The sequence below is a fragment of the Patella vulgata genome, chromosome 1, assembly GCF_932274485.2.
Source record: "Patella vulgata chromosome 1, xgPatVulg1.2, whole genome shotgun sequence".
NCBI classification, from domain to species: domain Eukaryota; kingdom Metazoa; phylum Mollusca; class Gastropoda; family Patellidae; genus Patella; species Patella vulgata.
The window spans coordinates 8,266,607-8,291,988 of NC_065879.2; the positions used below are offsets into that span (position 1 = coordinate 8,266,607).

At 36.6% G+C, this 25,382-nt stretch overlaps 1 protein-coding gene across 1 annotated transcript in view; it reads left to right on the forward strand.

Moving 5' to 3' along the window:
* Positions 1-11,775: 11,775 nt before the first annotated feature.
* The window catches only part of LOC126808459 (probable serine/threonine-protein kinase nek3), a 38,433-nt gene continuing 24,826 nt past the window's right edge, over positions 11,776-25,382 (forward strand). Inside the window, exon 1 of the mRNA XM_056103243.1 lies at positions 11,776-11,830. Within this exon, the coding sequence (XP_055959218.1) occupies positions 11,801-11,830 (30 nt within the window). The 5' untranslated portion in view covers positions 11,776-11,800. The remainder of the gene's footprint in view (positions 11,831-25,382) is intronic.

Here is a 25,382-nt window from a genome sequence, read left to right on the forward strand (position 1 = left end):
TCAGGCCCTCCGTCCTGCATCACTGTCGAAGCCTAAGAAAATTCCGGGATTATTTTCTGCAAACATTTTCATCCGCCGTTTAATCGCAGTCTACTGGATGTTTATTTCTCTCACCCCTTACCTCACATTTCTTCTTGTATCCGACCCATTGGCGTTTTTCATAGAATCCAGTATTTGTCTAGTAAAATTGGGTGTCCCTAATTTCGATAAATAACAAAATTGTCATACTTTTATTGGTAATAACTAACCAATAAATACTTTTGTTGGAATGCGTATCTATAAACGAAAGTGGTTATATCCGTAGATGTGCTTTTTTTTATATTAGAAAAATTACCATCAGATTTCAACTTTCAAGGGGTCTTTTACATGAACACAACTATTCACAGAATAGGTTCTCATATACTATTACCAAACAGGGGTGTGGTCACCTGTGATTTTGAATGAGTCAACAACCGATGTGGCCACTATTTGACAGTAAATTTATAATTTGTTGTAAAAATACTAAGTCGTATCAAATGGCATTTCTGTATGGAAGGATAACGTTGCCAATATTATTTCAATGTTCACTATACAAACTGCATATGTCAGCAGTTCAATATACGTATTTTAGTTTTACAATTTGCAATTTCCATTGCTCCACAATACCAATGTCACAGTGTTAAAATACAGAATACACTTTTCAATTATACAGTATAATAGTTATTTTGCACATTACACTTCTCCGTTCTGCATTTTGCATAATAGCCAAATGCATAACAGAATTTAGCATATTAGAACATATACATACTCATTTGCATACGGAAAAAAGTCCGGACTAGGACGAAAATTAATAATTTACGCGATCGACCTAGTCAGTAGAAGGTGGCGGTACAGACCTTCGGAAAACGATGAATGCAATGAAATTAAAGGCGTTTCCTACTGTTGTGCTCCAACTGGGATAGTGAAAACGGGCGTACCTTCGGTTGAGATGGTTTTAACTCTAGAATCTTAGTTCCATTTTCTTTCAACCATTCTGGGAACTTTTTATCGACAAATCACTAGTTTATCAATGTTATTTGACGTTAGACTATGAAATTCATTTAAAATCTGGGGGAAAAAACATTTTGATCATTATAGACCTAAAAATATAGAAGCCATCCAATGGTTAAGCCTACTCGAACGAAAATTACAAAACAGCTGGGTGGGGGCATATCTGAAACATTTGGTAGGCTACGAATCGGTGTAATAATACGAAATAATATTGGGAGAACTCGAGGTTTGTAGAAGTTGTATTATTTTAGGCTCTCGCCCCGCAGTGTCTCGCATACTGTACAACCGTTGGCGGAAATATACACCTATCAAGGTGATAACACTTACTGCCGGCTTTTCTCTACCGTGGTCTGTCGAAATATTTCAGAATTGCACATGAAAATGTCTTGTGGACATTGAGAAGTAATTACCCCTACGGCGAGGAGTTTACAATATGAAGACGTTCATAAAATGTAAAATAAAAACTAACTTCATCCTCGTGCAACAGGCATGGGGAATCTTCTTTAATTTGTTGTGAGAGATTATGTCTTGTATTATGGCTTTGCGACGATCAGGAAAGGTCAAGTCCATTCTCATTTTTATTCCAATAAGATCTTGGCGTTGTTTAGTTGATTCATTGATCATCCATATCTTGGCGTTGGTTATAGACCGGAGGCTAAGTGCGGGGGGCGGGGTTCGTAGTGTTTTGATTCTGTTATGCAAGATCTTTTTCGACGTTCCAAATTAAATGTACGGTGCTAAAACCACCTAAAGATAAGTTTTTAGCTTTAGTTTTTATATTTTACGCTGACATTTTATTGCTTTAAATCTTCCTAGTGCAAAAACTGACAATTTGACCTTTTGGCCCCAGGGGGCACAAAGAACAGGTAAATTTAGCAAGCTAACATTTTTATTGAAAGGTTGATTACTTTCGATCATTTTCAGCATGTTTTCGTGATATAAGAATGGCTGCGCATTCCCTTTCAGTGCAAATGACCTCATTTGGCCTTTGACCCCGAATATCTCGAAAACGCCCCAACGGCGGACCGATTACCACCCGGCATTGTATTCTACGCAAAAGTTTACTCATTTGATTGACACCTCTCCGCACTGAGCCTCCAGACTATTAGTTGATTCATTGATCATTCATATCGTGGAGTTGTTTAGTTGATTCATTGATCGTCCATATCTTGGAGTTGTTTAGTTGTTTAGTCAATTCATTGATCATCCATATCTTGGAGTTGTTTAGTTGATTCATTGATCATCTATATCTTGGAGTTTTTTAGTTGATTCATTGATCATCCATATCTTGGAGTTGTTTAGTTGATTCATTGATCATCTATATCTTAGAGTTTTTTAGTTGATTCATTGATCATCCATATCTTTGAGCTGTTTAGTTGATTCATTGATCATCTATATCTTGGAGTTGTTTAGTTGATTCATTGATCATCCATATCTTGGAGCTGTTTAGTTGATTCATTGATCATCCATATCTTGGAGTTGTTTAGTTGATTCATTGATCATCCATATCTTGGAGTTGTTTAGTTGTTTAGTCAATTCATTGATCATCCATATCTTGGAGTTGTTTAGTTGATTCATTGATCATCTATATCTTGGAGTTTTTTAGTTGATTCATTGATCATCCATATCTTGGAGCTGTTTAGTTGATTCATTGATCATCCATATCTTGGAGCTGTTTAGTTGATTCATTGATCATCCATATCTTGGAGTTGTTTAGTTGATTCATTGATCATCCATATCTTGGAGTTGTTTAGTTGATTCATTGATCGTCCATATCTTGGAGTTGTTTAGTTGTTTAGTCAATTCATTGACCATCCATATCTTGGAGTTGTTTAGTTGATTCATTGATCATCCATATCTTGGAGTTGTTTAGTTGATTCATTGATCATCCATATCTTGGAGTTGTTTAGTTGATTCATTGATCGTCCATATCTTGGAGTTGTTTAGTTGTTTAGTCAATTCATTGACCATCCATATCTTGGAGTTGTTTAGTTGATTCATTGATCATCCATATCTTGGAGTTTTTTAGTTGATTCATTGATCATCCATATCTTACCTCTCTGGTATTCAAACCTCAGTAGGATGCTGTTCCTAATAATGATGATGATGATGATGATGATGATGCCGTTACTAGTGCTGTTGGTAATGATGATGCTAATGGTGATGATGATGATGGTGCAGTTACTAGTGCTGTTGGTAATGACGATGCTAATGGTGATAACGATGATGATGCCGTAGTGCTGTTGGTAATGATGATGCTAACGGTGATGATGATGATGCCGTTACTAGTGCTGTTGATAATGATGATGCTAATGGTGATGATGATGATGCCGTTGCTTGTGCTGTTGTTAATGATGATGGAGATTCTGTTACTGCAGATTATTCGACAGCGGAATTATTCTTTTCTTCGCCATAACTTTTTTAACATCGCTGTCACGCCTTTTACGCATGTTGTAAAACTTGTCTGAAAGCATCGTTTTCCATTTTCTCTATAAATGTTTAAGTATAGGTCTACATTTTCAATTTAGTTTTTTTTTTACTTTTGTACGAAATCAATTACTTTTCAATTATTTTCTTGTATCGGGTAGAATAATGTAAACGGATTAGTGATTAATTAAAGAGACAATATGCAACAAAGTAGGTCAAGATAATAGAGGTTCATGAAATAAAGCAAACTTAAAACTTAAATTTAGAGAATATTTCCAATTCAAATAAGTTTTGATGTATAATTAATGGATTGGTTAGCACTGGGGAGTTTTTAAAGAATATGCCTGAGAGTTTAAGTGGGGTATTATAATTATGCTCTTCAAAGTGCCATGGGAACGCAGAACTACACTTTTTCGATATTCGACTGTCTAGGAATGTCATTCAAAGAGACGCGATCTCGGATTTTCATTCCATTCAGTTACGGTTTTCCTCTTCACACCTTCTGACAACAGGAAGTCGAAGTCTGACAAGAGGATTCCAAGGGTCTATCTTTGAGAATATTAAGACCGGACCCAGGACCTCAATACATTCCATGCTGTGAGCCAGCGACTAGCGCCAACGAGCCAAGTATATGTCGTCTCCAACAACTTTAACATTTCCACGACCTTCCTTTGGCCAACATGATCCTATACCTTCCTGAACCGTATGCCCATATTTCAGATAAATAAATAAATAAATAAATACCACAACAGCATCTTTACATCCATAAGTTTGCAAATCTTACAAGGTACGGCGACAGTAAAGCGTCGATTGCATCTCTGTAATGGAAAGGTGTTGGATAGCTCGAATAAAAAAAAATATATGCATAAAGGAGATCAGTAAACATCGATAGTTTCTTTTCGAAGAATAATAGGATGGCTTGTGTCGAAAGCTTAACATTTCATGATTTTGTTTGTGCAATTTGAGAATACCATAGGCCTATTATATACATAACTTATTTAATAGAATACGATTCATAATTAATATAATATCTTACAATGTATATCTTGTTATTTGATTGTACAACGATTTCATTAAGGCAATAGTCAGTGCTGGATTTAGAACCTCTTTAAATGTAAGAGACTCTTGAAGACGAAGTCGAAAATCCGGATGAACTTTCTCGGCCAATGCAGGGATCGAACACCCGACCTAGCCTGGAGGTCGGGTGTTTGATTCCTGCATTGGCCGAGAAAGTTCATCCAGATTTTCCGGCGTGGTTCCCCCTTGTCAGTGATGCAGGACGGAGGGCCTGGCAAGGACAGCTGTCTAGTCCTTCGGGTGAGACGGAAAACCGAGGTCCCGTGTATACATTGGAATGCACGTAAAAGATCCCTTGGCAGTTGGAATTCGATATAAGAGTAGGCGATAGTGCAGCTGCCCAGACAAAATTTCCCTCATAGCACACTGTATGGCGTATGCCCATCTTCATTAGCCCAGCATAGGAGCAGAACAGTAGAACGTTAAACCCCATTTCATTTCATTTCCAAAGGTTTCAGATTGGACTTTAAACCTTGATGACCATCGCCTGTCAGGTATGTTGCCTTCCTCGCAGTCCTCAGTTGAACTATTTCTGTTTAGGATACCATTTGAACTCAGTATAATTTCGGGTAGATCACCATTTTCCATATCAAAGTAATCATTATAAGCCTAATCATATATACTGTTGTAGTATAATTTCACCGTTATCAGGTATGGCAAACCGTTTATAGATAGCTGATTGTAGTTCATTTGCTTCATTTAATTTGATTATTTTGCGTTGTTCACTGTAAATAATAAATAACTTCAACATCTATACAAAAATATCAACATATTATGTAGCTATAAAATTTAACATACAAAACATAAAATCAATAAAGCCGATATGTAACAATCTTGTACAAATGTATAATACATTTATTTTATATATATTTTCATCCACACACACACACACGCGCGCGCGCATCATGTGTATATTTCTATTATTCTATTGTTGTTGTTTTCTTGTATCTTTTTTATTAGGCCTACGGGCAGGAAAGGTCAGAGAACTTTGTCCGTCCAGAACACCTTGCTGCAGGGTATATGTCTAAAAGTTAAGAAGGCCCACTGCACTGCAGATTTGGTCAAAGGTCACGAGATGCAAAACAGGGCTAGCGGTAACCCTAAACCTAGCTCTAACTCCTACCCTAGAATCTCGTCAACAATCACGTGCCCTAATCCCTTTTTAAATCTCGCGACCTTAACTTCTAGACTTAACCCTTGCCATAGGCAGTCATACAAAGTAATCACTCTTCTATACACACTATCTCTTTCTAAACCAGTGCGATAACGTTTCCGAATGTATCCGATTCAATAGGTCGGAACTCTATAGAGTAACTAAACCAACCAGCATTAAGCATCCTTACACTTTTCTTAGTAATTTGCACCAATCTCTCTATGCAATCTTGGTCGACAATGATTGCTTTCTCGCTGAAGATTTGGCTACATAAAATAAAACTATAGACTTCCTCGAAAGTAAATCTGTTGCGATCCAACGCAAATATGAGAATATAATTGAGTCATGTTTAGTTAACAGATTAAAACCGTCCATAACAGAACGTGCGTGCAATGTTCGAAAACAAATGGTCGATTGTCATTGGTAGAATAATATCCGGTTATCAGTGAATCATATAATGGAAATCAACTAAACTATCGTGGCCTGCTATTCACCGACAAGATCCCACAAGAACGTTTGCTTGGGGTCAATAGCGCCCACAAGTGTAGTAAAAATTGCCCGCCAAGGATAGCCATTACATTTAATACACCACACCTTGTGAGACTAAGCAACAATATACATTCTGATTCTCGTCAGTAAGTCGTTTTTTTTATAAGTAATATACATAAATATATATAGAGGGAAATGGTGATTAACAAGGTCAGCTCGGGGCTAACATATATGGGTCTTTAGCAGTGGGAGGAAACCGGAGGACCCTACTCCTTATCGTGCAAAGAGAGAAAGAGAGAGAAATGGGGTTTAACGTCCACTCGACACAAACATGGTTCAATTTTATTTAATGATTCGCTGGCGCGTAGCAGTCTTTAGCAGTGGGAGGAAACCTGAGAACCAGGAGAAAACCCACGAGGTTGGGTAGGCGACCCTACTCTTTGTCACGTACAAGCGGGGAATCGAAACCACGCCAGTTGACTCAATGACAGACTTTATGATACAGCGCGTGCACGCTAATTACCATTCGCGTGGTTTCGATTCCACTCTTGTACGTGACAGGCAGTGGGATCGCCTGTTCGTGAGTTTTATTCGGGTCCTCCCACTGCTAAAGACCCCTAAGCGCAAGTGAATTATTGAAATAAAATTAAACCATATGTTAGTCCCGAAATGACCTAGTTTGTGTCCAATGGACGTTAAACCACATTTCTCTATGTAATAAACAATTAGATTGTTAGTGTAATACACACAGACCAATATATAGAGCAGTGATTCTCAACCTGTGTGCCGCGAGATCTTCCTAAGTGTGCCGTGAAATTTTGAACGGCACACTAAGAAAACCACGTGATCCCAATTGAGTATTCACTACTGGTGTCTACTGATAAGTTCATAGCTTTATTTAGTTTGAGTCATTCTATGTGTCTATGACTAGTCTCTGTCTACGGTTGTATTCCGCCTGACTTACAACAACGATTTTATTTTGCAAATTTCAAATTCCAAATAATTTTGATATATATATTTAGCCAGGTGTGCCGCTATTTTTTTTCGTGTGTTTCAGGTGTACCATTTTTATATATCATACTAATTTTAAATAACACAGTGTATGAAACGATCTTCGTTATATTTTCTTAAATTGTCGTCCCCAACACAACGATTGGTGTAGAACAGTATAGGATTTAAAACGCCATTTCATTTCTCCAAATTGACGACATGATGACATTAATTAGCACATCTCCATAACTTTGTTTATTGGAGCGTATAGGCCAAATACAGATTGTGTTATTGGGCGGGTCAAGTTATGATATAAACAAATGGAAATGGTGTTTAATAACGTTCTACCTTCATGCACTAATTGCTAATGACAACTTAGATCCACGGGTGTTGACCACTTAAATTATTTACCGCTTAAGATACAAAGACCAATATCCTTTTATAATTAATTGTTATATGTATATAAACCTTTGATATTGCAAAGAGAGAGAGAAATGGGGTTTAACGTCCACTCGACACAAACTAGGTCATTTCGGGACTAACATGTGGTTTAATTTTTTTTTATTTCAATAATTCGCTTGCGCGTAGGGGTCTTTAGCAGTGGGAGGAAACCGAAGGACCCGGAGAAAACCCACGAGGTTGGACAGGCGACCCTACTCCTTGTCACGTAAAACCGGGAATCGAAACCTCGCCAGTTGACTCAATGACAGACCGTATGATACAGCGCGCGCGTGCTAACCATTCGGCCATCCATCCCCCCTTTGATATTGCAGTATAATATATCCGATTGTTTATATTATATAATCGTATTTTATGTATTATAGGCAAATGTGAATACATGTTAAATTAAATCTTCAAACGTATGTAGGCCTATATTGCACTGTAGGATATTTACTTTCATGCTTATATGAGTGTACATATATAATATTTAGTAAATAAACTTTAAAAACAAAACAAACAAAAAGTAATGAAGATGGTAAAAATATGCAATAATATTTAAGGGTTAGTGCTAAGTACTAAATGATAAGGCCAGCTCAATATTTAGTCATAGTCACGAGATGTAAACAGGGCTAGCGCTAACCCTGGACCTAGCCCCAAAGCTTACCCTAACCCTAACTTACAATCTCGTCAACAATCACGTGCTCTATCCTTATTTACACCTCAACGACCTTGACAATTGAGCCGCAATAAAAGACACCGGAGTCAAATGACCCCAGATGGAAATCAGAAAGAAGTTATAGTAGGCTAATTAATACGATGGGTATATTTAAATTTGTTCTACCAGAATGCATTAGAGTGTGGGATGATCTAGTGTTCTAGATTGTCGCGCTTCGAGCTTTAGCTGATTGGTTCAATGGCGGCGCAAAGGGGTGGGTGGGTGGGGCATTCTTACCGAAACCATCCTATTGTAAACCTACTATAAACAATAACACGTTAACCACTTCAGATGTGCATTTTATAGTTTCGTCGCGGCGAGAATATGTATTCACTTTGATTCGCTCACTCCGTTCGTTTGACACCTCCCTCTCTGTTGGGATAAGCTAGTGTTTTGTCGACAGACAGTATCTGGTTAGCTCTACTATCTCGTCGACCAGTGTCGGAAATACTGCCAGACTGCATTTCCGGCAATCTATTTCTTAAAATATCGTCGCGAAAATATTCATTCACCTTGATTCACTCACTCGGTTCGTTTGACACGTTCCTCTCTAATCGGATAAACTAGTGATTTGTCGTCAGACGGTATCTGGTAAGCTCTATTTATCCTAACGATTGCATTTCTGCCAGTTAATTTTTCAAAAATTTCTGGGGACGCCGCCCCCCCCCCCCCCCCGCCCCCCCCCCCCGCCCCGATACCCCTAGTTGAAACTCGCGCCTTTGCCCCATTATCCTTTGACTTTGCGCCGCCACTGGGTCGGTTACTTCAGGCATGCGGTCGTGGTTTCAATCCCTAGTGTGAGCGCATGTGGCTTGGAGATAGGGGCGCCTTTTCAACCTAGTGAGGATTATTCCGGGTAATATAATAAATGAAATGAAATGGGGTTTAACGTCCTACTGTTCTGCTCCTATACTGGGCTAATGAAGACGGGCATACAGTGTGCTATGAGGGAAATTTTGCCCGGACAGCGGCACTATCGCCTACTCCTATATCGAATTCCAACTGCCAAGGGATCTTTTACGTGCATTTCAATGTATACACGGGACCTCGGTTTTTCGTCTCATCCGAAGGACTAGACAGCTGTCCTTGTCAGGCCCTCCGTTCTGCACCACTGACAAGGAGAAACCACGTCGGAAAATCCCAATGAACTTTCTCGGCCAATGCAGGGATCGAACACCCGACCTCCAGGCTAGCGAGCCAGCGTCTTAACCAACTAGCCACCGTGGCTCCGGTAATATAATAAGATAGGCCTAATACAAATCAGGCCCGTAGCCAGCTTGCTAGCTTCGGAGGGGCAGTGAAGTTTTTAGGGGGGGCACACCCGGCACAGTCTACGGTAGGTATTTTAGAGCTATGGTCGGCAATTTTTGCCCCCCCCCCCCGAAAAAAAATTGCCGACCCTGGCTGCGGGCCTGATACAAATGGAAATAAAACAAACCTGTATGTGATATCACCCTCGGTGGAAGCGGACGCTAAACACTAAGAACAACAACACAATGTATGATACCGCAGTCCAATTGCTACACTTGGCAAACTTCAGCAGATTCCAGTAGCCTACACTACATCTAGCCTCGGCTGTATGACGAAGTCCGCCATTGGAACTACTTTCAAGTTCCCGGATTACCAACGGCGTTGCCCATGACGACGCCTTTGAAGAATGTTTTATCATACAAAATCAAAGTCTGAAGCTGTTTTACTTTCAAGTTTATCCGTTTTTCTTCAAACAAGGACAACTTTGCACTGACAATTCTACAGACTCTGTGAACGACGTAATTTTAAGAACTTGATTTTAGAAGCGGCAAGTTTTCCTAATAAGTAAACCGGTGCCGCATCGCGTTCCTTTACGTGCACGCCAATGTGTGTACGCGAGACCTCATCTTCCCGTACCTTCTGAACGATTCTGGGAAAGAGATAGGGCCTAACTTTATGTAGGGAGAGAGAGAAATGGTGTTTAACGTCCACTCGACGTAGGGGTCCTTAGCAGTGGGAGGAAACCCACAAGGTTGGACAGGCGACCCTACTCCTTGTCACGTACAACCGGGGAATCGAAACCCCGCCAGTTACTTTATGTAGGAATAATTCTTGGGATTAAAAGCCTGCGGTTTACAATGTTATAACAGAAATGAAATGGGGTTTAGCGTCCTACTGTTCTGCTCCGATTTGGGCGAATGAAGACGGGCGTACGCCATACAGTGTGTTATGAGGGAAATTTTGCCCGGGAAGTAGCACTATGGCGGGCCTGCTCTTATATCGAATTCCAACTGCCAAGGGATCTTTTACGTGCATTCCAATGTATACATACGGACCCTCGGTTTTTCGACCCATCCGAAAGACCAGACAACTGTGCTTGTCAGGCCCTCCGTCCTGCACAACTGACAAGGGGAAACCACGTCGGAAAATCCCGATGAACTTTCTCGGTCTATGCAGGGATCGAAATAGTATTGTTATATTATCCTCATCAATTTATTTGTCAATTGTGCATAAACTTGTTAAATATCCCTATTCTTCATTGATCTACCTATCTATCAGCGCATTTAGGATACTCGTAGTGCGTTCCCAAACTGTTCCTGACTGTCGGAACAGCACTTCGGATGCAATGCCGGGACGTTGAGGATAAGCTTAGGGGCGTGGCCGATCATTTCGTGGGTTACAAAATAATTATCATCAAGAAATTTGTTCGTCTTCCCTCGCCTGTCTGGTCAGTTATATCTCATAAAATTCAACCATATCATGCCTTAATGATGTTTAATTGTCTGTTTAATTGCCTTTATATATATAGGCTACCTATATGCCTATGTTCAGCACAAAAAAACAATTTTCATACTAATTGAGTTGCCATTAGGCTATTTCATATCCCTACTTTATCCTATAAAAGGGAAATGGTATTATTTGCGTTTATCCAGATATAAAGAGCTAGAATAAATATTTATTTGGTTCGCTCTACTGGGTTTTCCTTCTTTTCTTACATCTCTGGGAGATATTATAGGCTAATAACCTTGGACCTTACAAGGTTCACGCTAATACCTACGCCACTGACACCAACCCAAATGCCTATATTGCATGATCAACATTGCAGAAAAGAGAATATCACACTTTAAATGTAACAAGTAATAAATTTCACTTTTAAGTCTACTTTTCAGTGAGTTTTTTTTTTTCTCGAAATGATCACTAGAAAACGTCAAAAATATGTTTGCCCTCCGAAGACTGTGCACTTTAGGCCCTACAGTTCCCTTTTATTTGCAAAAATCCTGTATTCCTATCCCAGTTAAATATATAATTTGGGTGATTACACAAATAGACCCCTGTCGTTATACGCATGTTCCAAAACTATATTTTAAAAAACAATAACCCTCCCTGAGACAATGTTTTGCTATGCTACATCCCTTTCCTGAGAGAGCAAACACTAGAATACGAAAGCGCGGGAAATTTTGGTCCACTGAATAGCTGACTGAGCATGCGCAGTACAATGGTGTATTTTGATGGCGGCCTCCAATGAAGGAAGGGAACAGGTACATTGAACACTTTGCTTCTCAGCTTTCTGTCTTTTCTAGATATCCAAGTTTTATTCGAGGCAATTCATGTCATAATAGAGCAACGGGCTCTTATCCCATTTATTCCAAATAGAAAGATGGAAGCTAGCACAACGTAAAAGCCTTTGTCAAAGCATTCCGCGTGAATTAAAAATCGTCTGGCTGGGCGGAGAGAGGAAGTAGTGGTGTCGGCCGAAAGTGTGTCAACAACAACAGTCACTCAGAAAGGACTTGGCTTTCCAGAAGTGTTGTACGATCGTTTACAACAGTATAGCAAACATATCACTTATTCATTGCAATGTCAATCTTGACAAATAAATTGAAATGTCACAGTCCCGATTCATATTTCGTAAATTTGCTCGAGTTTGTGTTTGTTGAGAAGCGATTCGGCACTCGATGCAGTGAAGAGGAGAGGTTGCAATGTGCTAATATGATGGTGCTCAATTGAGGTCATTTGTCATTCTCATAACCTATTGATTAAAATCATTATTTATGAATTGAAAATAATATTTTATGATTAGAATTAAGAAAGGCTGCCAATTAATGTGATGTAAAATTAATTGTTCTACTTCTAACAGGATAAGTTTGTAGAGTGTAAGCAGTGGAAAAGAATCAAATGTTTTGGCATCAAAACTGATACTGATGAGTTCCAAATTGATATATAGGCCTATTCATCTCCAGCTCAGAAACGGTTTAACAAATACTTGAAGACAGTAGGTCACTAAAACACCTCAAATGAATCATCCACTTTTCCAAAACAAATCAAGACATCATAAATCTACCAAATCAATTTTTTTCCCAAATCAGAGGTCCTTTATCTTTTTAACTGTCTAGTGCAGTGATTCTCAACCAGTGTGCTGCAAGGTCTTAAGTGTGCCGCGAAATTTTGAATGGCACACTAAGAAAATGTGCAAAACCATGTGATCCCAATTGAGTGTTCACTGCTGTCTGATAAGTTCATGGCTGTGTTTTTCTTTATTTAGTTTGAGTCATTCTATATGTCTATGTCACATGGCATCGTTAGCCTTCGATATTTACTGGATTACAAATCCATTAATGATTAAATCAAAAAAAAGATAATCAAGATTATGTTTTTATCGTATTGATTAAAGAAATGATGATCGAGGCTAGACCTAAAATACAATCACTAAATTCTTGATTCAGGGTGGATCAATTTGACTGAAATTTTCAGTAAATTCCCTTTACATTATCTAGTTTTTAACTATTGTAGTGAGAACTGTCAGCTCTTTATCTAATCTCCCATAATGTATCTATAATAAGGTTATCTTGACAGAAAAGAGTTATGAATTTTAAGAGCAAAACTTCGTAATGTTATTACAGTTTTTCTCTGGGTCCCTATTAATTTTTCTGGAGCCGAAGTGGTTAAGTGCGCAAGAAGCTGGTTCGTTAGCCGAGAAAGTTAATAGGGATTTTCTGCTGTTTTCCCCTTGTGGTGCAGGACGGAGGGTCTGACAAAGACAGCTGTCTAGTAATTCGGATGGGATGGAAAAAAACAGTCTTCTGTACACATTGGCGTGCATGTAAAAGATAGCACGCCAGTGTCAAAGCAAAATTTCAATCGTATGCCCGTCTTAGCCCAGTTGGAGCAGAATTGTATGACGTTAAACCCCATTTCATTTCATTAATTTTCCTATTACCGGTGTTATTGAGTCAACTGGCGTGGTTTGTTTCCCCGGTTGTACGTTACAAGGATTAGGGTCACCTGTCCAACGTCGGGGGGGGTTTTCTCTTGGTCCTCTGGTTTCCTTCCACTGCTAGTGCTAAAGACCCCTACGCACAATCAAATTACTGAAAGAGAATTGAACCATGTTAGTCCCAAAATGACCTAGTTTGTGTGAAGTGGACATTAAACCCCATCTCTCTCTCTCGGGTATATTATTGCCAAAACTATATTTATTTGTAATACTTTTATGTTTTACCATGACAAATTATGTATATTATAATGTAGAATTTCATTTGCAATTTTAGTTGTTAAATTTTAAGATTAAGTGTAAAACTGAGTTGTTACTGTAGTTCATATCAAAGTATAAATCTTTTACTGAGTGATTAAAAAACTAATATTTGATCTAATTTCTGGTCTGCAATGTTTTGATTAATTTGTGCATAAATATTGTGTAATATTTGTCGTCCACACTCTCCCACTGCTATACATTTAATTAAACCTAGGCCAATATATTGGAGTTGTTATTGGTGCATTATGTAACAGCTAACTCTGCCTATTATTACAGGTTTTTATTTTGGCTTCAAATGTTATATCGGATGACACAGATGTAAATGTATTAAAATACAATTGCCATAAAAATGATTTAATTTAAAAATGGAGAAGCGATAATAAATGCTACGATAATAAACAATCTGTCACAACTTCAAACAGTGGTAACTAAGCTCAGAAAAAACGTGATTTAAATGAAATGTTCTATATTAATTTTGGACAGGCCTGGAAATAACGGTTGTAGATGTACCTGACATAATGTCAGGCACTAATGAAATAGTACCTGACATTTTCAACTTAGTGCTGGACATGTATTAATAATATCAATAAAAAAGACAAATCATTGTCGGACAAAATGACAGGTGCCTTATTTCCAGGCGTTATTTTGGATTATCTATTGTGAAACTAGAGCAAGAATGTTCAGCTCAATATTTAAACATACATTATGCAAGAGCTAAATCTACCTATTGTGAGTCTTTCTTTAGGTCTGAAATGTTTTCTAACTTATTAATTAGACACAAGATACAATTTTATGGATACACAATTACTGAGTTTGATATTAAGCGACGTTTCGACGCGGATACACTCGTCTTTATCAAGCAAATGATACAGTAGGCTTAGGTTCGTTTTCGGCTATCTTACATTACATCAAGAGACTTTTTAATGACAGCAATAAAATATTCTAATGAGACCGAAATGAAATGAGGTTTAACGTCCGAAAACGAACCTAAGCATACTTTATCATTTACTTGATAAAGATGAGAGTATCCTCGTCGAAACGTCATCAATATCAAACTCAGTAATCGTGTATCCATAAAATTGTATCTTGTGTTAATATGTTCAATTACTAAATGCCAATCAAAGAAGATATAAATTAGACATTTATTAATGAAACAAGACCATAACAACTCTCGATGACTTCGGTAGGCTGTGATGTTTATTTATTGGATTAGGTTCCGATTTGCTGTCCATTCGTGATTTAATCATGAAAAGGATAATCGAGACTATGTTTTTTATCGTACCGACTTTAGTAATGATTGATGACTGAGGCTAGGCTGAAAATTCAATCGCTAAATTCTCGGCTCAGAGTGGATCAGTTTGACTGAATTTTTCAGCAATTTCCCTTTACATTATCTAGTTTTTAACTATTATAGTGAGAACTTCGAGCTATTTATCTAATCTCCCATAATGTATCTTTAAATCTTACATAATGTATCTTAAAGAAAAGTCCTGTTTGGTCACTCGTGTAAAAAGATTTTGAAAGGTAGGATGTGCATGATATTTGGATGCAAAGCCTTCTTAAAAATAGTTATTATTATAAAGGATTTTTTAAAAGTAGCTTGTGACCTAGTTTCTTTCCACTATATTAATATCACATACATGTAAGTATATACATAATTATGTCTTTTGTCAGGACTTTCTTTTTACTGTGCATGTATTGCAACCTTATAATACACTGTACCTGTAGTTTTTTAAAAAAATCAAAACAATTCAACCATTTTGAATTGGTTGACTGATAAATTTGGAGTGGCAATAATTATGACAGAATAAAACAAACCGATCTCATAACTCTGATCCTCATGGATCTATCCTGGCTACCAGTTATTTAAAGAACTGTCTTCATTTTGACTTTGGTCCGCCATTTTGTTTAAGAAGAAAATTTTAACCAATTATATGTACTGTCCTTCCTGTAGGTAGCGATAGTCTGTTAAAAGCCTTAACAACTTCGGGCCTTCTAAGTATTCTATGTGGAATTTCATGAAAGAATTTTCAGCCATGACATGCATTGGGCCTTCTAAATCTTCTATGTGGAATTTCATAAAAGAATTTTCGGCCATGACATACATTGGACCTTCTTAATATACTATGTGGAATTTCATAAAAGAATATTCAACCATGACATACATGTATTCTATCTGTAATTTCATGGAAATTTTGTTAAATTTTAAAGTCCATTGATTGCATTGGTTATTTTTAGTGACTTGCTTGTATATTCTGCAGCACAAGGAAACCGTGTTGCATTAGTGAACAAGACGGGGGGGGGGGGGGGTATTGGATGGCCGAATGGTTAGCATGTGCGCGCTGTATCGTAAGGTCTGTCATTGAGTCAACTGGCATGGTTTCGATTCCCAAAGTTTTACATGACAAGGAGTAGGGTTGCCTGTCCAACCTCGTGGGTTTTCTTCAGGTCCTCTGGTTTCCTCCCACTGATAAAGACCCCTACGTGCAAGTGAATTACTGAAATAAAATTGAACCATGTGTTAGTCCTAATATGACCTAGTTTGTGTTGAGTGGACGTTAAACCCTATTTCTCTCTCTTTCTGTAAGTACCAGGGTTTTTTTTATTTAGAAGTGATGTCTGGCTGAGAAATGATTGTTTTTGTACCAATGACAAATAATCCACAGTCCCATTTTTGTCATGGATTTCATTTCCCCTGTGGTCTTTGAGAACAATCTTCCAAGGTCACTCTTGCAGGGTTGTCAAGTAAAGTATGTCTAGTTGTTCAGAAGGGACAAAAAAAATAAAGGCCAGTCCATTGATATACATGTAATTGAGCAGTGAGACATTAAATCCAATTGCACACATAGGCATGGAAATAAAATTAACAAATATATATCTCTTTCTCTTAATGACCGATATATTGTAAGATATTAGTATGGCCAGGTAGTATTTAAATAAACACATTCACCCAATATTAAGGGGTAGACTTACACCATAACTGGGCACCCAAGATGGATTATCTAAAGTAAGGGGATCCATAAACCCGAGGTGATATTAGTACCAGTTAAAATTTTCAGGTCTTAAAAAGTACCATTTAAGTCAGAGTTTTCAGGCATGTAGAACTGTCTAAACATTAGTTTTACAGACTAAATGTAAATGCTTTGATTACAGCCCTTTGATGTACAAGTGATTTAATCCAAGAAAAATATAGCAAAATGGTATATCTTTAAATGACACCATTTTTACTTATCTGAAGGCTTCTTTCAGAAACAGGGACTGTTGGATGGACGAATGGTTAGCGTGTGTGTGTTGTATCATAAGGTCTGTCATCAAGTCAACTGGCTTGGTGTCAATTCCCCTGTTGTACATGACAAGGGGTAGGGGGCGCCTGTCCAACCTCGTGGGTTTTCCCCCGGATCCGCCTGTTTTTCTCCCACTGCTCAAGACCCCCACCGGCAAGCAAGTTATTGAAATAAAACCTTATGTTAGTCCCAAAATGACCTAGTTTGTGTCCAGTGGACATTAAATCCCATTTCTCATTTAAAATAGCTGTTCCTATTAGAGGATGGGGGTTGGATGGCCGAATGGTTAGCATGCGCGCGCTGTATCATGAGACCTGTCATCGAGTCAACTGCCGTGGTTTCGAATCCCCGGTTGTACGTGACAAGGAGTAGGGTTGCCTGTCCAACCTCGTGAGTTTTCTCTGGGTCCTCCGGTTTCCTCCCACTGCTAAAGACCCCTACACTCAAGCGAATTATTGAAATAAAAATTAAACCATATGTTAGTCCCAAAATGACCTAGTTTGTGTCGAGTGGACGTTATACCCTATCTCTCTCTCTCTCAGTATTGTATAAAGTGTTGTCTAGTCTAGGCTGTTGTATCATATATGTATATATTATGCAATGTCAGTCTATAAATTTTTCATTATATCTAGGTCATTTGTTATCCTTTATTTAACTCCTGTTACAAAATCTAAGCTTGTATTGATACTGTTGATTGATTCCTGCGGAAAGGCTGCACTGTTTATCTGTTCTGGAAGATTTTACAAGATTACATCTAAAATAATGGCTTATTTATATTTTCTATCTTGGTTAAATCTGGCTGTGCATTTAAAATGATCTGTACCTTGACATGAAATATGTAGGCTTTTGATTGATGAATGTATAACTAATGCTTGTTGTAGATTCTTATGTTTAAAGAATGTGGAGGCTTCTTTCTTGTTCTTGAAAACAAAGTATTATTGGGTGAATGAATTGAAATATGTACATACAGGTCTTATGTGTTTGTGACAAAAAAAATTGTCTTATTAATTGAACAAGTAATGACAAGCAAGCAAATCAAATAAAGCAATGACCCAAAACCCTTCCTCGAGCAGATTGTGTAGTTGAGTCAGTCTAGTAGAGCAACTTGAAGCTTACAGTAGAAATAGATTCTAGCTCACTCATGATAAGAGCAAGAGACCATGCTCTTACAATATTTATACTTACTCCCTACCCTTAAAATAATACTTGTGCAGTCATTGATTGTCCTTTGACAAAGATTTCAAGAATTGTTGGCAAAAGGTGTTCACTGGCAGATCTTATGAAAGGCACAGGGTACATGTACATACATGTATGTTTAGCTTTTCTGGAACTTCTGGCCCCAAGTTCACAAAGCATTCTCAGACTTGCGTTGAGAATTTACTCAACTTTCAATTACTGTTTATAAGAAATAACTTTGATCCAGAAACACAAAAAATTGCACATAGTTTCTTATTAGGGTATTTGATACATTAACACAACAACAGTTTTAATAATGGGCTATATTTTAGTTACAATAAGGCGAAAAATTTTGACTAGATTCTTGACTTAAGTCTGAGAATGCTTTGTGAACTCGTGTCACTGTCCAATTAAGAGATTTTAATAAGAGTAAATGACTATGTATTCTTCTGTAGTGTTTACTCCACTACATTTGATAAAAGCATACCTGTTGTATATTATACTAGTTGTATCTTTGATAATACAGGTTGTTTTTTTTAGTGACATCCTAAAAAAGGCAGTCAGAGTGTGCTTACCCTTTTAGGAACACCTGATACCACTCTCAGTTCCAAGGCACATTTGAGTATAATTTAATTAAAAATGCATTCAAATAAACAGCAAAGATTAAACTGTAGAGGAATTCAAAATCATGAGTTACATATATATTAAGAAATGTCATTTGTTTGTTGAATTGATTAAGAAGTAGATTATTTAGCTGTATCTTTGTGATTTAAAGGAATTTTTTTTTATTGTTTTTGTAGTATAACTTTTAAGTATGACTGAGTACTGCGGGCAATGAACAAGGCTTATTTGTATTTTCCTCATGGAATGTGTACACTTCCTTTTATAATGTATTATGTAAGAGCTAAATCTGCCAAATGCAGATCTTTCAAAAAAACACAACACAAATTATATGGAATACAATCACTGGTTTATACACATATAGCACGACGTTTCGACAAGTATTCTCTTATCGTTATCAAGTACAAATGATAAATTAGCAAACTAAAAGGTAATATTTATCGAAATGTTGTGCTATATGTGTATAAACCTGTGATTGTATTCAATATAAATTGTTTTGTGTTTTTTTAATGTGCTCAATTGCTAAATGCCACTCAAGGATTGCAGATCTTTCGTTTGGTTTCAAAGTAGGTCATTAATTAGTTAGACATTTATTCACATGCCTGGCCCTTAATCAACTCTTGACCATCGGATGTTTTAAATTTTCAACGGATTTAAACTCTATTATTGGCAGTTAATAATTGAATTAAAAAATGGATAGTCAAGACTTTTCTTATTATCGTAGCAATGACAATCCAAACTACACTGTTTGTCAAACTGCCATAACTTCACTCAGAATGAAGACTTTTGACTCAAATTTTAAACATGTTCCATTTCCAATATTTATATGTTTAATATGATGAGTACTGTCAGCTCTTTATCTAAATTTTATACATAATGCATCTGTAATGCAATACCGGTAATAAAGTGTATAGATAGCTTACTGTGTGAACCATCGTAAATTTTAAACGGATTTCTTCAATTAATGAATTATGAACAAACTACTTAACTTTGGTTATTATAAACTTGCCTGTGTGTTTGTAATGAACTCCCGTTCGATAAAATCCATTGCACAACTAATTATCACAACGATGAGAACAAGTTCTCTCTTGAAAAATTTGAAAATTTACTTGTAATTTCGACAGAGTCGATATCAACAATGTCTTCGTGACGTATTGGTCGAATCCAATATACCTGTTGCGGGGGTTGGTTAACATTGAAAGATAGTTTGACAGCGCGATCATTTTGATCGTATATGGGTTTGGGCGACGAAAAATATCAATTGAAGGCAATTACATAGGAGATTATATGGAAACCATTGATCGCCAGTCTATCAAATTTTTTTCACAATTAAAATATCACTGATTGCACGGATACTCGTAAAAATAAAGTCATGTATAAACTATAAATATCCTATCTTCTTTATGTTATAAATAATTTAACAAGGATCATGAAGCTTACCTCCGAATTCTCTGAGTGTAATTTTAATTTTATACGCATTCTTTCGATCGAATAATAACCGCTTCAGTAACATCTTTAAGCGTGTTGCGGCAGCCCTCAGCGTGTCTATTGGGTGCCTGGGTGGGTATATAATGCTACTAAGCCCGTATGACCCCGTAAGAAGCGGAACATTAATTCTCGATTCGACAATTTTGACCGAAGTGTGATAAAGCCCGTAAAACGAATGTATAGTTGTGTTTGTGCGGCATGCGTGTTCAAAAGTAAATAATCCCATCCGAGTCGCTAATCAAATAATTAGAACAAAATATTTCAAAAAGTAAAGCTATAAAATTTGCAGAGATTTTACTAGAATGTAAAAGACGGTAACTAAATACAGGAATGCGGGTAGTTATGTGTGCGAACGCTCAAACTCAATGCCAATTGTCGTAGGTATCCAGACCACTCGGACCAAAGACTACTCGGAGTAAGACCAGTCGGACCAAAACAAGACCAGTCGGACCAATTAAATTATATTATAAGGCTAGACAATATGCTATTTATTTATTTTTAAATCACAATTAAATCTAAATATATTTAGAGCTGTTTAGTTCAATTTTGTGTACGGAAAATAAATCGGACCAAAGACTACTCGGAGTAAGACCAGTCGGACCAAAACAAGACCAGTCGGACCAATTAAATTATATTATAAGGCTAGACAATATGCTATTTATTTATTTTTAAATCACAATTAAATCTAAATATATTTAGAGCTGTTTAGTTCAATTTTGTGTACGGAAAATAAATCAACGATTAGTTTTATAATTAATTAATAATGGTGCCAAAAAAAAATATCAATCTAATTTTTCTTTACTCTTGCAATGAGACTCGGTATGTCCAGACTTTTGACAGTTTCTACATATACGGGTATACTGTTCTTGTCTGATAGCCTAATTTTACTTTTTCCACATTCGCGGTATCCCCAGTGGTTTCATTCCGTTCTACCCCACTAACCCCTGGGTTACTATATATGGGGGGGAGACACGTTTTCAAGTTAATCCGCCCTTGATGCGTTAATATAAACAGCACATAATAATACGAAGACCGGACTTTTATATGCCCCTTTTTAAACGTGACTACAAGTGTGGTTCTCGATATTTTGCGATTTGGAATACAATTATCAATTTATTCAAACAACACTTTATTATTGGTTCGAGTAGTCATATTAAAATAAACACATTTATCAATTTATTAAAATAACACTTTATTATTGGTTCGAGTAATCATATTAAAACAAACGCAATTATCAATTTATTAAAATAACACTTTATTATTGGTCCGAGTCGTCTTTCTGTTGGGTTCGAATAGTCTTTTTGTATGGTCCGAGTAGTCTATTTGTTTGGGCTGAGTGGTCTATCAGTTGGTCCGACTGGTCTTCAACCGAGTGGTCTTTGGTCCGAGTGGTCATGGATTCTTGTAGTAATTGTACTTGAATTTCCTATGCTGTCACCCCTAATACGAAATGATATCTTCCGCAGAGTGACGTAACTATCTTCCATATTGGTATTTTTCTCTGGGAAAAGTTTGTGATATTTCAATTTTTCAAGAGAGAACTTGTTTTCATCATTGTGATAATTAGTTGTGCAATGGATTTTATCGAACGTGAGTTCATTACAAACACACAGGTGAGTTTATAATAACCAAAGTTAAGTAGTTTGTTCATAATCGAAGAAATCCGTTTAATATTTACCAAGACTCAGACAGTAGTTTAAGCTAGTGATGTGCGGTTTTTCGGTTTAACCGTACGATATCGGTTTTTACATATAAACCGAAAACTAAACCGATAAAACAAAAAAAATAATCATGCATTTCGGTTTTTACATATATCCCAAATTCCTAATTTTTAATTTACCTGTTATTCGTTTCGGAAATGTTTGAAAAATTCCTAATTTTTATGTAGCCGTACTTCGTTTACTTGATAATTCCAAAATTTTAATGTGGCCACCACTTCTGTTTTTATTTTCGATCAACCAGACCCCCTATGTACATGTACAGTGTTTAATAAGTCTGGATGACCTAGACTATTTATTTTCTCAATTCGGTTCGGTTTATAATCCCAATTTTTATGCAAGCCTAAGCCGGTTGTCAATAACGCACAATGGCTTCCTCAGATTTAACTTGATGTTTGACAAAGTTCATCAGAACTTTTTTACAGTAACTTTATTGTTATTGGTATTATGTCGTTATGTTTATTTATTATTATGGTGTTGCATTTAACAAAGTTTGTCAGATCTTTTTTTACAGTAACTTTGTTTTTACTAGTCATAATTAAAGTCATATAACAGTAAAAAAAACTTGTTTACAATTTACATCAATATTTTTTATATCTTTTCTACCTTAGAACTAAGTATTCCTATAAAATAACCATAAATCAGTACATTCATAATACAGTGTTTAAATGAATAAAAAAACGAAAACCGAAACTGAGTTTTTTTGCCACAGGAAAACCGAAAATCCGAAACCGAAAGAAAATTTAAAAAACGAAAAATCACTAGTTTTAGCATCCAGAAGTTTATATATCGGTATAAAATATTGAGAAATACTAGAAAACTGTATTTGTAAGATATTGTTTATTAGATTCTAACAAAATCAGTTTTGTTGTCAAACTTCAGTACTGAAAGTTAAAGAAAGGGGCTACAGATCAGTACTGCTAGCACCAACAGTTATGGTTAGATCTATTTGATAAGGCCAACTTCCATGGTTGGTCAAAGGTCGTGAGATGTAAACAGGGCTAGTCCTAATCCCAACCCTAACCTTGGACCTAGCCTTAATTAATACTTACTAACCCTAACCTGCAATCTCGCCAACAATCACATGTCCTAACCTTATACTTACATCTTGGCGACCTTGACGAAAATTGAGCTGGCCTTAAGAAGTAGATCTAGCCAATTGCTACCCTGATTTCTTCTCTTATTGGAAATGCTTTGTAAACACAATTTATAATTCATAGAACATCTCTCACTCAACCTGACTGCCTCAAATTCCTAGAATATGAATATCGTACAGGCCTGTACTGGTTAAACCTTCGTTTATTTTTCCTCACGAATTAAATGAGTAAGATCAATGATCTACAGTATACATGTACATTTACAATTGACACAAGCTATATTGATCAAATCTAAAATATATCATTTGTAAATTAAATTAAACATGCATTATAGTAGACCATTTATTTAATAAATTGTTTCAATGGCATTTAGTAATTGAACTGGAATATACATGTACAGGTCACAATTCTATGGAATACAATACTTGGTTAATGCTGACCAACCAGAAATACCTTTTAATTACATGTACCCAAAGAAGACAACAACATTCTAGTATTGTTGTGTACATGTATATATTGTCATATTTTATCACTGCTTGATAATGACTAGAGAAGCCTAGTCGAAACATCGCTCAGTAATAAGCAGTAATTGTATTCCATAGAATTGTGACCTGTATATGTATTTAATATCAGTATGTGTGGTTGAATTGAAGTGCAGTTTCAATAGTTCCTGACAGTATGTCTGTCAGGTACAAATAAAATCATTATTTCCAGACCTGTTATGGAACATTGAACTTGGAACGAGAAACACATTCTAAACTAATCTAGTTGTGGAATTTTATTGGCATAAAAAAATTGAAGTTGTGAAATGTCAGGTTCCCTAACTTAATTGTTTTGGGAGATGCTATTGTAGGTCCATTTATATAAATGTTTATTTTGGGAAATACTAACCCTAACCTTAACCCTTTTAAGAGGGATAAAGGGTAAATTGGATCCAAGTTCAGCCTCCTAAAAAGGCTTAAGGTTAGTATTCCCCCCCAAATACTCATTTATATAAAGCGGCCATTGTGGACTCTAAAAATTCCCGAACCTCCCCAGCCGGCCTACAATTAGCATTTTCCAATTGTTTTAGCCAGATTATAAGTTTGAATCGATTATAATATTAATGTGTATGCATGTTTCACTAAGTTAATAACTAAAGAATAAGTTTGAAGAATGAAGATGGGAAAGACTGGCAGAGGCACAAGCACAATGTTTGTCTTCTGTATTATTTAGACATTTTAAATTTTACTTGGCTATGTTACCACTGTAAAGTATGACTAGTTTTTGCTGTTTATGATTGGTTTCGTAGAAGACAGGGTATTGCTCTGTCTAGAATGTTTGATCATCAGACAATATCTAATATTTAATGGAATAATCCATGTTTATAAGAAAACAAAATTCAAATGTCAGTGTTCAATAATCTCTGGGCATGGATCTACAGAGATTGACAAGTGTTGTGATATTTCAAATCCAGTTTATCAGTAATTGACTTTGTGAATACTGAATGGGAATTTTGTACTGGTATTAAACTCTTGCAAATGGATTCATAATCCTTCAAATGATCAGCTTAAATTCCATGGTCAGTCGACTTCAGTGTGTGTGTGGATGGATCCCTGGTACCGGATAAAATATGATTCTTAAGTTCATGTGCGTCTGCGTTGTATCATAAGGTCTGTCATTGAGTCAACTGGCGTGGTTTCTATTCCCCAGTTGTATGTGACAAGGAGTGGGATTGCCTCTCCAACTTTGTGGGTTTTCTCCGGATCCTCAGGTTTCCCCCCACTGCTAAAGACCTCTAGGCTTTAGCGAATTATTGATTATTGAAATAAAATTGAACCATATGTTAGTCCAAAATGACCTTGTTTGTGTCAAATGGACGTTAAACCCTATTTCTCTCTCTTTAGTTCATGTAGTACATGTTGTTATTAAATCAACATTTGAAATTGGTATATAAGTTATATCATGGACCTTATAACAGTATTATAAGGTACACCATTATATCACATCATGTTCATTTGTACTGTTTTCTAGTTTAGGTCTTATTACTATTAGATCTTTACAAAAGGAAATCTATTTTTATTATCCAGAGTTTATATAGATTCATGTAGGAAGTGTATTTCCTTGATACCGGTAATTGACCAAAGTTTGATTCTCTGAAGTGTGGTTTTCACCCCATAAGACTTAGTGGTATG